The sequence below is a fragment of the Scomber japonicus genome, chromosome 13 (genome assembly GCF_027409825.1).
Source record: "Scomber japonicus isolate fScoJap1 chromosome 13, fScoJap1.pri, whole genome shotgun sequence".
Taxonomy (NCBI): Eukaryota; Metazoa; Chordata; class Actinopteri; order Scombriformes; family Scombridae; genus Scomber; species Scomber japonicus.
In genome coordinates, this window is record NC_070590.1 from 440,325 (window position 1) to 454,810 (window position 14,486).

Consider the following 14,486-nt stretch of genomic DNA (forward strand, 5'->3'; position numbering starts at 1 on the left):
TGTGTGTGTGTGTGTGTGTAGGTTCTGGGTCTACTGTCTGTCTGGTATATATATATATATATATATATATATATATATATATATATATATATATATATATATATATATATATATATATATATATATATATATATACACACACAGAGTTACCGTAGCAACCAGCAGAATGCTCCAACTGCCTTTAATCTAAGTAGTGACATCACTCTGTCTCCGCCCCTTTCTGTCAGGTGTAAGGCAGTGATTGACAGCCGCGGACAGCGAATCAGCTGCAGCCATTTCGTGGTGGAGGATGGCTACGTGACACCGGACAGGAAGCGGCAGGCCACGCCCACCAGGTCAGGATCCACCAATCACAGCTCAGAACTGCCAGCCTAGCAACCACTGAGAAACAGCGCAGTTACACCCTAGCAACCACGAGAAAACAGCGCAGTTACACCCTAGCAACCACCGAGAAACAGCGCAGTTTCACCCTAGCAACCACTGAGAAACAGCACAGTTACACCCTAGCAACCACGAGAAACAGCGTAGTTACACCCTAGCAAGCACCGAGAAACAGCGCAGTTACACCCTAGCAACCACTGAGAAACAGTGCAGTTAGACCCTAGCAACCACGAGAAACAGCGCAGTTACACCCTAGCAACCACGAGAAAACAGCGCAGTTACACCCTAGCAACCACGAGAAACAGCGTAGTTACACCCTAGCAAGCACCGAGAAACAGCGCAGTTTCACCCTAGCAACCACTGAGAAACAACGCAGTTACATCCTAGCAACCACTGAGACACAGCGCAGTTACACCTTAGCAACCACTGAGAAACAACGCAGTTACACTCTAGCAACCACTGAGAAACAGTGCAGTTAGACCCTAGCAAGCACCGAGAAACAGCGCAGTTACACCCTAGCAACCACTGAGAAACAGTGCAGTTTGACCCTAGCAACCACTGAGAAACAGCGTAGTTACACCCTAGCAACCACTGAGAAACGGCGCAGTTACACCCTAGCAACCACTGAGAAACAACACAGTTACACCCTAGCAACAACGAGAAACAGCGTAGTTAAAACCTACCAACCACTGAGAAACAGCGCAGTTACACCCTAGCAACCACCGAGAAACAACGCAGTTACACCCTAGCAACCACTGAGAAATGTTGTAGTTAGACCCTAGCAACAGGGAACAGGGAACCCCTAGGAACAGTGTAGTTTTCCAGGTGTGTTTCAGTCAGACTGTGAGCTGCAGTGACGGTGTAGATGTCTCACCTGTCCGTGTGTCTCCAGGTGTATCTCCAGAGCTGTTCTGATAACTGACGGATCCATTCTGCCCACTGACTCTGACCAACAGGTAAACCCTGCTCAGATTCCTCCTTTATTTCTAATATCTGAAGTTTTATGTCTGCAGTACTTCCTGTTTGTCTCTGTGATGATTGGCTGTTCTTTGTTGTCCTTTAATCTACAGTCAGAACACAAACTGAAGAACTCTCAACATTTTAGAAGTAATTTAAAGTTTATTCTTTAATAAATTCAAATTGAAGTTAAAGTTAAAAGGTTTTTTATTGTTTCTATGAATCAGTTTTAGTTTTTAAGTCTCTGAATCAGAATCTTAAAGTTATGTTGAAGCTTCAGAGGTCAGAGGGTCACGGCATCCTGCTGCCTCCAGAGAAGAAGAGACAGAAAGTCACGAAATGAGACGAGTCAAAGAAATCAAGAGAAAATCCTCCAATACACACACACACACACACACACACACACTCACACACTCTCTCTCTCACACACACTCACACACTCTCTCTCTCACACACACACACACACACACACCTTCACTCTCCTAATTAGGTGTGAGTTAAATATTGAAATATTGAATTAAGTTTGGTCAGAGAATTATGATGTTTCATCTTCAGCTGTGTGTGTGTCTGTGTGTGTGTGTCTCTGTGTGTGTGTGTGTGTGTGTGTGTGTGTGTGTGTGTGTGTGTGTGTGTGTGTGTGTGTTAGCCTGCAGTGTTCAGTAATAAGATGAATCTAATCTGCTGTTTAACACTCTTTTTCACGTTTTCCATTAAAGACATTTTGGGTTGAATTCCGTCTGTCTGTCTGTCTGTCTCTGTCTCAGGTTTCCATGGTAACGGTTCCTCCAATAGAAGCGGGCTCTCCGGCGGTGAAGATGGTGGAGCTCTGTCCGTCCACGATGACCTGCATGCCGGGAACATGTGAGACTCTTTCATCCTTTCATCACTGACACACTGAACTGATCATTATGGGGTTAGGGTCATCAGAGCAGACCCTCCACACAGCATTATGGGGTTAGGGTCATCAGAGCAGACCCTCCACACAGCATTATGGGGTTAGGGTCATCAGAGCAGACCCTCCACACAACACGGCATTATGGGGTTAGGGTTAGGGTCATCAGAGCAGACCCTCCACACAGCATTATGGGGTTAGGGTCATCAGAGCAGACCCTCCACACGGCATTATGGGGTTAGGGTCATCAGAGCAGACCCTCCACACAGCACGGCATTATGGGGTTAGGGTTAGGGTCATCAGAGCAGACCCTCCACACAGCATTATGGGGTTAGGGTCATCAGAGCAGACCCTCCACACAGCACAGCATTATGGGGTTAGGGTCATCAGAGCAGACCCTCCACACAGCATTATGGGGTTAGGGTCATCAGGGCGGACCCTCCACACAGCATTATGGGGTTAGGGTCATCAGAGCAGACCCTCCACACAGCATTATGGGGTTAGGGTCATCAGAGCAGACCCTCCACACAGCATTATGGGGTTAGGGTCATCAGAGCAGACCCTCCACACAGCATTATGGGGTTAGGGTCATCAGAGCAGACCCTCCACACAGCATTATGGGGTTAGGGTCATCAGGGCGGACCCTCCACACAGCATTATGGGGTTAGGGTCATCAGAGCAGACCCTCCACACAGCACGGCATTATGGGGTTAGGGTCATCAGAGCAGACCCTCCACACAGCACGCCATTATGGGGTTAGGGTCATCAGAGCAGACCCTCCACACAGCATTATGGGGTTAGGGTCATCAGAGCAGACCCTCCACACAGCATTATGGGGTTAGGGTCATCAGAGCAGACCCTTCACACAGCATTATGGGGTTAGGGTCATCAGAGCAGACCCTCCACACAGCATTATGGGGTTAGGGTCATCAGAGCAGACCCTCCACACAGCATTATGAGGTTAGGGTCATCAGAGCAGACCCTCCACACAGCACAGCATTATGGGGTTAGGGTCATCAGAGCAGACCCTCCACACAGCACGGCATTATGGGGTTAGGGTCATCAGAGCAGACCCTCCACACAGCACGGCATTATGGGGTTAGGGTCATCAGAGCAGACCCTCCACACAGCACAGCATTATGGGGTTAGGGTTAGGGTCATCAGAGCAGACCCTCCACACAGCATTATGGGGTTAGGGTCATCAGAGCAGACCCTCCACACAGCATTATGGGGTTAGGGTCATCAGAGCAGACCCTCCACACAGCACGGCATTATGGGGTTAGGGTCCTCAGAGCAGACCCTCCACACAGCATTATGGGGTTAGGGTCATCAGAGCAGACCCTCCACACAGCACGGCATTATGGGGTTAGGGTCATCAGAGCAGACCCTCCATACAGCATTATGGGGTTAGGGTCATCAGAGCAGACCCTCCACACAGCATTATGGGGTTAGGGTCATCAGAGCAGACCCTCCACACAGCATTATGGGGTTAGGGTCATCAGAGCAGACCCTCCACACAGCATTATGGGGTTAGGGTCATCAGAGCAGACCCTCCATACAGCATTATGGGGTTAGGGTCATCAGAGCAGACCCTCCACACAGCATTATGGGGTTAGGGTCATCAGAGCAGACCCTCCACACAGCATTATGGGGTTAGGGTCATCAGAGCAGACCCTCCACACAGCATTATGGGGTTAGGGTCATCAGAGCAGACCCTTCATACAGCATTATGGGGTTAGGGTCATCAGAGCAGACCCTCCACACAGCATTATGGGGTTAGGGTCATCAGAGCAGACCCTCCACACAGCACGGCATTATGGGGTTAGGGTCATCAGAGCAGACCCTCCACACAGCATTATGGGGTTAGGGTCATCAGAGCAGACCCTTCACACAGCACGGCATTATGGGGTTAGGGTCATCAGAGCAGACCCTCCACACAGCACGGCATTATGGGGTTAGGGTCATCAGAGCAGACCCTCCACACAGCACAGCATTATGGGGTTAGGGTCATCAGAGCAGACCCTCCACACAGCACGGCATTATGGGGTTAGGGTCCTCAGAGCAGACCCTCCACACAGCATTATGGGGTTAGGGTCATCAGAGCAGACCCTCCACACAGCATTATGGGGTTAGGGTCATCAGAGCAGACCCTCCACACAGCATTATGGGGTTAGGGTCATCAGAGCAGACCCTCCACACAGCACAGCATTATGGGGTTAGGGTCATCAGAGCAGACCCTCCACACAGCATTATGGGGTTAGGGTCATCAGAGCAGACCCTCCACACAGCATTATGGGGTTAGGGTCATCAGAGCAGACCCTCCACACAGCATTATGGGGTTAGGGTCATCAGAGCAGACCCTCCACACAGCACGGCATTATGGGGTTAGGGTCATCAGAGCAGACCCTCCACACAGCACGGCATTATGGGGTTAGGGTCATCAGAGCAGACCCTCCACACAGCATTATGGGGTTAGGGTCATGTTTCACATTAATCTATTTATCTAGCATGCTTATTATTTTGGCTCTGATGCTGCAGTGAGATAACCAATAATAAATGAAGAGATAATCAATAACCAATAAAAATGAAGAGATAATCAATAACCAATAAAAATGAAGAGATAATCAATAACCAATAAAAATGAAGAGATAATCAATAATCAATAATAATGAAGGGATAATCAATAATAAATGAAGAGATAATCAATAATCAATAATACATGAAGAGATAATCAATAATAAATAATTAATAGATTATCAGATGAATATTTTCTGTTTCTTTTAAAGCAGATTTAAACATGAATCGAACTTCATTATTAACGAGTCCAGCAGTCCGTAGTATTAATGTTAGCGCCCCCTGCTGCTGGTACTGTCTGTTACCGTGGAGATGACCCTGTCTGTTACCGTGGACACCACCCTGTCTGTTACCGTGGAGATGACCCTGTCTATTACCGTGGAGATGACCCTGTCTGTTACCGTGGAGACGACCCTGTCTGTTACCGTGGAAATGACCCTGTCTGTTACCGTGGAGACTACCCTGTCTGTTACCGTGGAGACCACCCTTCTATTTTCTGTTACCGTTGAGGCTACCCTGTGTGTTACCGTGGAGATGACCCTGTGTGTTACCGTGAAGATGACCCTGTGTGTTACCGTGGAGATGACCCTGTGTGTTACCGTGAAGATGACCCTGTCTGTTACCGTGGAGACTACCCTGTCCGTTACCTTGGAGACCACCCTGTCTGTTACCGTGGAAATTACACTTTTATATTTTTTGGGGCTTTTTGCCTTTAATGTACAGGTTAGTAGAGAGGGACAAGAAACTAGAGGCAGAGAGGGATTTGAACCGGGGTCGCCTGCAGCGAGGGGCGGGCGCTCTACCACTGAGCTGTGCCCAAAATGGCACATTTCTAATGGGATGTTTTTCTCTCTGTAGATTTGGTTCATCTCACCTGTCAGTCAGTTGGCTCCGCCTACGAGGACCTGTCACCCCTGGTTACCAGGATGTTCTGCACGCCGGAGTCACATGACCAAGGTAACACACACACACACACACACACACACAGTCAGATAAAGGTCAGCAGCACCCCTCCTGTTAACTTTGTCTTCTCCCTTTCTGTGTCTGATAGTCATTCATCTGCTGCTTTTAATTATAACACACAGACTCATACACACACACAGACTCATACGCACACACACGCAGACTCATACGCACACACACACACACACACACACACACACTCACACACAGACTCACACATACACCTCTCAGGATGGATGCAGGTACAGAGAGATTCATTACAGGTGATGAAGGAGGAGAAACTTCATCATGTTACTTAGAGAGGAGATAGCATGACCTCCTGTTACCATGGAGACCACACACACACACACACGCACACACACACACACACACACACACGGCGCTGTGTGTGTGTGTGTGTGTCTTCATGTTAACCTCTCAGTAGGTGGTGTCCCTGTAGGGGGAGTGGGTGGGGGGTATCTTTATATGAGTCCCCAAAGTGAGTTTTAACGTGTGTGCGTGTGTGCGTGTGCGTGTGTGCGTGTGTGTGTGTGTGTGTGTGTGTGTGTGTGTGTGTGTGTGTGTACCCTGCAGTGTTTCTGTATGTTCAGAGACATCATGAGGAGACTATTACCCATGATGCAACTGTATTATATCATATATTTTTTATATATATTGATCACGTCCTGGATCAGCTGATCAGTTTCCTGTTTCCTGTGTGCAGGGCGTCCGTCTGTCCTCTGGTGTCTCTACTTCAACATGGCCGACGGCGCCGCCATGGAGGTCAAAGGTCACGACCTGCCGTCCAACGTCTATGTTTGTTCAGGACCCGACGCTGAGCTGGGCCATGAACGCACAATCACACAGGTACTAATACTGCTGTAGTACTATAGTAATACTACCGCAATACTACTGTAGTATTGCAATAGTATTACAGTAGTACTAATGTATTAGGTATAAGATTAGATATAGATATATTTGTTGCCATGACAACTGAAAGAAAACTTTTCATATGTTAAAATAATAATAATAATTAAAGCTGCAAGCAGTGATGAACGGGCCCTCGTCTATGGTTGGGCGATGTCCAGGAAATGGCCGATCGACGATGTTGAAAGTGTCGTGAATGTGCCGTACGTGCATGTCGGTGCATGCTGCAGTCACATGGCAGACACAGCGGGCACGTGGACGTCTTGGCACCTGGGCTTGTAATGAATATTGTGTGATGGGGCTAAGTCACATTGCATGTGTCCACTAGGTGGCGCTAGAGATCACCCACCAATTATATGTCATGTTGCAGTGTGTGATGTGGAGAACACATCCTGTAAATTTCATGTAAATAGGATGATGTTTGTCATATGAGGCTGACTTCCTGTGTCCAGTAGGTGGCGCTGTGTATATGAAGCAGTATTGATGCATAGATGTGTTCAGGGCGGGACCCTCTACATGCGTGATGAATTTGGTGTAGACGGGACAATGTCTGTAGGAGTTATAAGGACTTCCTGCTTCATGGCGAAGCATCGAAATTGTCCTCACAGCCACGCCCAACAGGAAGAAGTCATAAAACAGATCTTGATGAAATCTCTAGGGCTAGTGTGTTCAAATATGATGTCAAAATCGCCATCAAAATCAACAATTCGATTCAAAATGGCCGACTTTCTGTTGGTGTTAGGGTTTGTGTCCAAGAGACTTTTTGGTGTGTTTTGACATGATGAACATGTGTACCGAGTTTCGTTTCTCTATGTCAATCTGTGGCGAGGGGCTCGATTTTATTGATTTTGCAGGTGGCGCTAGAGAGCCATTTTGCCACGCCCATTTATGCAAACCATAAAATATCAAATTTTTTACTGGGTCTGGCTTGTATGCAAAATTTGGTGACTGGTTTGGGGCACGTTTAGACAGAAAAAGAATTCTTACAGATACAATAGAGCCCATTGGCGGGCTCGGGCCTTAAATATGATACTAATATTAATATTAATATTTAAGGTGAGTTGAAACTTCTTCCTTCCTGTCTGCAGGCTGAGTCCATCTTCAGTCTGATCCTCCCTGAGGAGGAGTTCTGTCCTCCTGCTCCCAACCCTGAAGACATCATCTATGATGGAGAAAACACCTCCTCCTCAGCCGGGGGGGAGGGAGGGGAGAGAGGAGAGGAGGAGCTGAAGGAGGAGGAGGTGCAGGAGGAGGTGCAGGAGGGGGAGCTGAAGGAGAAGGAGGTGCAGGAGGAGGAGCTGAAGGAGGTGCAGGAGGAGGAGGAGGTTCTTCAGACTGAGGAGTAACAAACTAAAGTGTCTAAATACAAATGCCAAACCCTCCTGCAGTGCATTGTGGGTGACAGTTGCCTTCAGTTTATTTTATTTTTTTATGTTTATTTAAACGTTTAAATATGAAATCATTAAAAGCTTCAACATGAAAACTGTTTCCTCTGTTCACTCAATAAACTATTAATTACACGTAGATCATAGATTAGACTATAGATTACAGGTTATAGATTATACATCACATGTTATACATTACATATTCTAGATTACAGATTACAGGTTATAGATGTGGAGGTGCTGACTCTCATCCCGACCGCTTCACATTCAGCTGCAAACCGTCCTAGAGCCTGTTGGAGGACTTCACCTGTAGAGTCCAACAGAACAACATCAACCGTAAACAGCAGAGAGGATATTCTGAGGTCCCCAAACTGGACTCTGTCCTCCCCCCGGCTGCACCTTGAGACTCTGTCCATGAAGATCACAAACAGGATCAGAGACCAGGGACAGCCCTGATGGAGCCCAACACCCACTGAGACCAGGTCTGACTTACTGCAGAGGATGTGAACACAACTCTCACAGCAGATGTTTAGGGACCCAATGGCTCACAGCAGAGACCCCGGTACCCCAAACTCCCACCAGGTCCCCCGAGGAACACGGTCCTAAGCCTTCTCCAAGTAAATGTGAGTGAGTTTAAAGGAGCAACACACAGTTTATCAGCCTCAGGTCACCACTGAGATCATGTGATCATGCTCCACACAGAGAAGAAAAGGCTTCAAACCATCACAATAAAGTTCCATATTAAAGATTTTTTAAATCAAAAAACTAAATTAAGAAATAATATAATAGAAATAGATGACAAGTTATTAGTGATCAGTGATCAATCACATGTAATCAATCTGATTTAAAGCTACTGTTAAATAAACACTAAATAATTATAATCAGCCTGAATTTAAGTTTTCAGATGATGTCACCGACTCAGTTTGTTGTTAATTCGTCACTGTCTGACTCTGTATTTTATGTTGTGTTGTACACTTCCTGTTTTATTTTGAAAGTCTAGTCTTCCCCTGTGCTGTCAGTTTTACTTCCCCTCTTTGTTCTTTTTTCCCACCTTAGTTGATGACCTGTTTGTTTCACCTGTGTCTTGTCTACCTGTGTATATAACCCCGCCCCATCATGTCTTCCTTGCCAGATTGTCTTTGTTACCCTGAGAACTTGCTTTCTCGCGTTGTTCATGTTTGTTTTTTTGTGTCAGACCGGTTTGTTTTTTGACCTCAGATTTTCTGCCTGTTTTGGTTGCCTGATTCCTGCTAGCCTTTTCGTTTCCGACCACCTGCCTCCTCTTTGGATTAAAGAACTTGCCTTACTGGACTTTGTACCTCTGCCTCGCTTCCCCTTCCTGCAACTGGGTCCACACTCACCAGTCGTTACAGTACAATCTGGCCATGACAGACCCAGCAGAGGGGAATGCAATCCGCCAAGCCCTAGGCACTCAGGAGAATCGCCTTATGGTGCTGGAACAGTCTCTTTCCTGTCTGAGACCTGGTGTCAGTCACTTTCCGAGCATCAAGCCTTGGCTGCTCAGACTAACCAGATCGTGGTCGCCTTGACTCCATGACACTGGCAGCACTGGGACCCATTGGTCCTGCTCGTCAAGAGTCTCCAGCCTAGCCAGCTCCTCCACTTCCTCGTTCGGAGCCCAAGGCACCCCCCATTGAGAGGTATGACGGCTCTCCCGATACATGCCGCTCCTTTTTGACGCTGTGTTCATTGACTTTTGAACTGCAACCTGTTACCTTCACTACAGAACGCTCTAGGGTAGCGTATATGGTGACTAACCTCACAGGTAGAGCTCGAGAATGGGCAACTGCCGAATGGGCAAAGCGCTCGTCTACCTGTGACTCTACGGCTGCTTTTTCTGCTGCTTTGACCCGTGTCTTTGGCCAATCGACCACAAGCCGTGAGGCAGCCCGTGCTCTTGGTAACCTCAGGCAAGGCAGGAGCCGTGTTTTTGACCACACCATCTGTTTCTGCACTCTAGTTGCTGGAACGATGAGGCAATGGCAGATACGTTTTTATCTCAGGCTTTCTGAGGACATTAACTCATTGGCTGCCAGTCATTTTCAGAGCAGAGAGCCCCATACTGCCAGCCGCTTTAGAGCATTTTGAGTGATCTTTCAAGACCCACAGAATATTGTGTTCTATGACTATGTAAACACCGAAGGCACCAAAAGAAAGAGTAGACTCTCTTCTTTTATCAGGAAAAAAGTTTGTTTCTACCCTTTTCCATTTTTTAGAAAACGTTTTTTTTTTCCATTTTTTTAGTTTCACCAAAAACACCAGTTTTTGACCAAAACACTGAGAAAACGAGCTTTTTGTGGAAAAAAAAAAGTTTTGCTTTAGTGACACTTCAAACATCTGAACAGTGTTTTCCTTCTATAAAACAACAAAAACAACACTGAGAAAGGGCTTTTGATGACAAAATAATAATTTATTTACAAATAACAAACAAATAACTGTACTGACAAAAAACAAAAAAAAACTTTTTTGTACAGTACGTTTGTATGCTGGAATGAATTGTGCGTGTGTGAGCGTGTGTGCGTGCGTGTGTGAGCGTGTGTATGTTTTCATCACTACACCCAATCATTTTGCTTTGTGTGGTACGCTGTAAAGCACTCTCCTGGGTGCAAGGGGACACAACACGATATGCACCATATTTTGGTGTCTCTCCGCTGGCCCCTGCGGGTGCAGACCCTGCACCTCCTTGCCGGTCTTTGTTTGCTGCTTGTGGGCATCAGCTTGTCTAGTCTGTGTGTACCTATCGGTCCGTCTAGTCTGCTGTCGGGGTCAGTATTATACGGTACCCTTGGAGTGCGACGGCCTTCCTCCAAGTCCTTACCTGACTCAGCCTCCATACCTTCAACTTCCTCCTCCTCCGCCACATGTCGCGCTGTAGTCCAGGACTTCACAACTCTGCATATGAACTCCAGGAGAGTTTTACACTCGCCTGGGTTTCTGGATTTGTAGATCACATATGCATTATATATGCATATCTGGAAGAGATAAGCAACAAACTTCTTGGACCAGTTGAGTGATCTGCGGATGAAGGCGATGTTCTGATCCAATTTGTCGACCCCATTCATGAACGCATTGTATGCTACCACACACTCTGGCTTCAACTGAGGAACCTTGTTTTTCTGTCCCTTCTGCCACACATCCACTCTTTGCATCTTATCTTGGTGGCAGGTTGTCACCATCTTCACTAGGCGTTTGTCCTGCCATGCTACTACCATCACCCTCTCATTATGTTGCACAACTCCCCCCCCCCACTCCCAGGTCAGTCTTGGTCACCTCGGTGATAGTCTTGGGTTCCCCCCTATTCTTCCGAAGGGTTCCACAAACATTGGTTTGTGCTCCAAGTAACCGCTCACAGAGTGAAATGGAGTTGTAGAAATTGTCCATGTATAATGTGTAACCATGGCCTGGGAGACGATCAAGGAGAGAGAACACTGTGTCTGGCAGAGTACTAGCTGTCCCCACGCAAGACTGCATGTTGACGAAATAGCCGGTGGTCACACAGTATGTATGATTTTTATCCTGTACTTCACCGGCTTTTGTGGGTTGTACACTTTGAAGCATCATCCCCTCATCAATACAGATGTTTTGCCCTGGCTGATACATCTCCTTGAATTTTTTGACTAGGTAGTCTAACACTGGGCGGACTTTGTACAACTTGTCAGCTGCATCTTGTGATGCATTATTATTGTAGTGCAGGAACCTCCATATAATCTGAAACCTGTTCCTAGACATGGTTTTGTTGAAGTAGGGTGTGGCATCTACCTCATCCACAATCCAGTACAGTTCCAGATTTGGCTTTTTTATGTAGCCAGTAAGAAAACTCAGCCCAAGGAAAGTTTTAAGTTCTGGAACTGACAACGGTCTCCACGCATGGCCTCTGCTGTGTGGCAGACTTTCAGGGTGTGCTTCAAAATATTGACACGCATACAGGTTGGTGTGATCGACTATATGTTGGAGCAGTTCCTCAGTCATGAAGAGCTCCAGGAAGTCAGCTGGCAGGTCGGAATCCAGCTCCGCAGCAGCACTCGGGTCCAGGGGTTGCTGTGAAGGGGATTTGATTTGGTTGCCAGTTGGCTTGATGCCAGCCAGAATCTTGCCCACCTCTACTCAGTGCACGACCTCTGCTTGATGCACGGCCTGTAAATGATAGAAATGTAATTGCTATAAAAATACAGTTCTTATTGCTGCTGTGTGATGTGGATTTTTTTTTTATCTTGCCTCTCCACACTGCCAGTATGGGCTCTTTGCTGGATACACAATCTGTAAATTGAAAATTCATTCACATCAGTAATGGAAATCAGATGTTACCATATTATACAGTATATAATATTAGTTTGTTTACATCGTCATAGCAACATGGTGACGCGGTCCAGCAGAATACGCGTCACCATGTTGCTATGGCGATGTAAACAAACTCAACTCCTTGCTAAATGCTTGCAATCAAAGCGATCCGCGATCAAAGCGATCCTATAATCCAGGCCCTTCACTAAGCAGTAAAAGTTAGCTAGCAAGTTGTTTCTTACCTTCATGTCTTTCGGGGGACGAGTCTCCACTGCTCCGTCCAGATGGCAGCCACTCATCAGATGAATCCAGGTCAGGTTCGCTGAAATCAGCTGACCCGTCAGCAGGTGAGTCTGGCTCAGGTGAGTCTGGCTGTGGCAACACACACCGTGCGCTCCGGCGCCGACCCTCTCCACTTGGCCCGGGTGCGCATTCATACTCGCCCGGGTGTGTATTTATAGTTGTCTTTTCTTTCGTCTTCTGAATTTTCATACTCTGTTCGAGCGTGAGCTGTTTGAAAACCGTATGTTTCGCCATCTTTCGTCTACCTCGCATCTTCCTCTCGTATTTATACCATCCACACATACCACTGCTGCCATCTACAGGGGTCAGTTTGTCATTACCCTAGTTACATTCTGATTATTGATGGACAAGCTCCGCCAGACCATCCCCCAGCCCCCTGTTGAAAAACATAATTGACGTCTCTAGACGTCAATGGCAGTGAACAGTTGTAATCAAATTGACGTCTATAGATGTCAATGGCAGCCAATGAGTTAAAGACCGTCTTGCCACTGTGGACCTACCTACATGTTTTGAAGCCTTAGTGGAATTGGCTATCAAAATTGACAACCGGCAACATGATCGTGAGCGGCTCCGTGGATCTTCAGACCATGAGGATCGCCATGGCTGGAGGCAGTATGGCACTGCAATGCCCCCTGTGGTCAGCACCCCATCGAGACCTCAACCACCTAACCCAGGGTTTGGTCTTTCTTCGTCCCAGCAGGAGCCCATGCAGCTTGGTCGGACTCGACTAAGCCCTGAGGAACGTCTACGACGCCAGCGTGAGGGATTATGCCTGTATTGTGGGAGTTCTGGTCACTACCTTGCTCAGTGCCCAGTAAAAGCCCAGGCTCACCAGTAACCAGAGGTTGGCCCCACCCCTGCACGTGCACTGATCCCAGTCCAGTTTTCCATTTCCTCTGAGATTCCCTTGGACGCAGTTGCCCTCATCGACTCCGGAGCGCACAAGAGTTTGATGGATAGGAACCTGGCTCACCAACTTCAACTCCAACTACAGCCTCTGGCTGAGCCCCACCAGGCCAGTGCCCTCGACGGCCATCTGATAAGTGAGGTTACCCAGACTGCTCCCCTGTCGCTGTACATGTCAGGTAATCATAAGGAGACCATTTCTTTTTTTATCATTGACTCTCCTATGTACCCAGTGGCGGTTTTTGCTATGGGCAATGTGGGCAACCGCCCAGGGCGCAATCTACTTGGGGGCGCACCAGCGCTCTCAAAAAAAAAAAAAAAGAAAGTCCGTCCTCAAAAAAAGAAAAGTGCGCCCTCAAAAAAAATCCCCAGTTTTGTAGACTAATACGCTCATTTCCACATGAAGTTGGTGCAGTGGGCGATGAGGCGCCCCTACTATCACGTCAACTCGCTGCTGTGAGTCATGTATACAGGTTGTGTGTGTCAGAAGAAAAGGCAAAGGGGAGGGGGGGGGGGGGGTCAACTTGCGACTGCAGAGGCTGTGAGCTGGTTGTGTGTGAGTCTGACTCTCAGAGGAAAAGCAGGTGGGGGGGGGGGGTGGGTGTGTAGACTGACCTGTGATGATTATGATCCCAGGCCACACAACACAAACTGCTGCTTCCAAATAAATAATAATACATTTATAAAATTAATACAGACCCGTTATAGCTACATGTAAGTTATTGGGTTATTGGGTTATGTGAAAATGCAATAAATAAATAAATAACTTTACACCTGCACTTTCATGCGGTCAAGAACTCCCTGATAACAATCTAATCACCCAGAAAACATTTTAATGCCAGTTGTAAAAAGGGTGAAAGTCTGTCAGATTACGTTAATTATTAGTATTTTTCATTTATTTTTTTTGTTTTATTCATTTA

The 14,486-nt window shown here is 47.0% G+C and overlaps 1 protein-coding gene across 1 annotated transcript in view; it reads left to right on the top strand.

Moving 5' to 3' along the window:
* chm (CHM Rab escort protein) overlaps nt 1–8,149 on the top strand; it is an 8,388-nt gene extending 239 nt beyond the window's left edge. The window contains exons 2-7 of the mRNA XM_053332067.1: nt 145–335; nt 1,274–1,337; nt 2,103–2,199; nt 5,663–5,761; nt 6,471–6,613; nt 7,762–8,149. Of these exons, the coding sequence (XP_053188042.1) occupies nt 145–335; nt 1,274–1,337; nt 2,103–2,199; nt 5,663–5,761; nt 6,471–6,613; nt 7,762–8,019 (852 nt within the window). The 3' untranslated portion in view covers nt 8,020–8,149. The remainder of the gene's footprint in view (nt 1–144; nt 336–1,273; nt 1,338–2,102; nt 2,200–5,662; nt 5,762–6,470; nt 6,614–7,761) is intronic.
* The last annotated feature ends 6,337 nt before the right edge of the window (nt 8,150–14,486 follow it).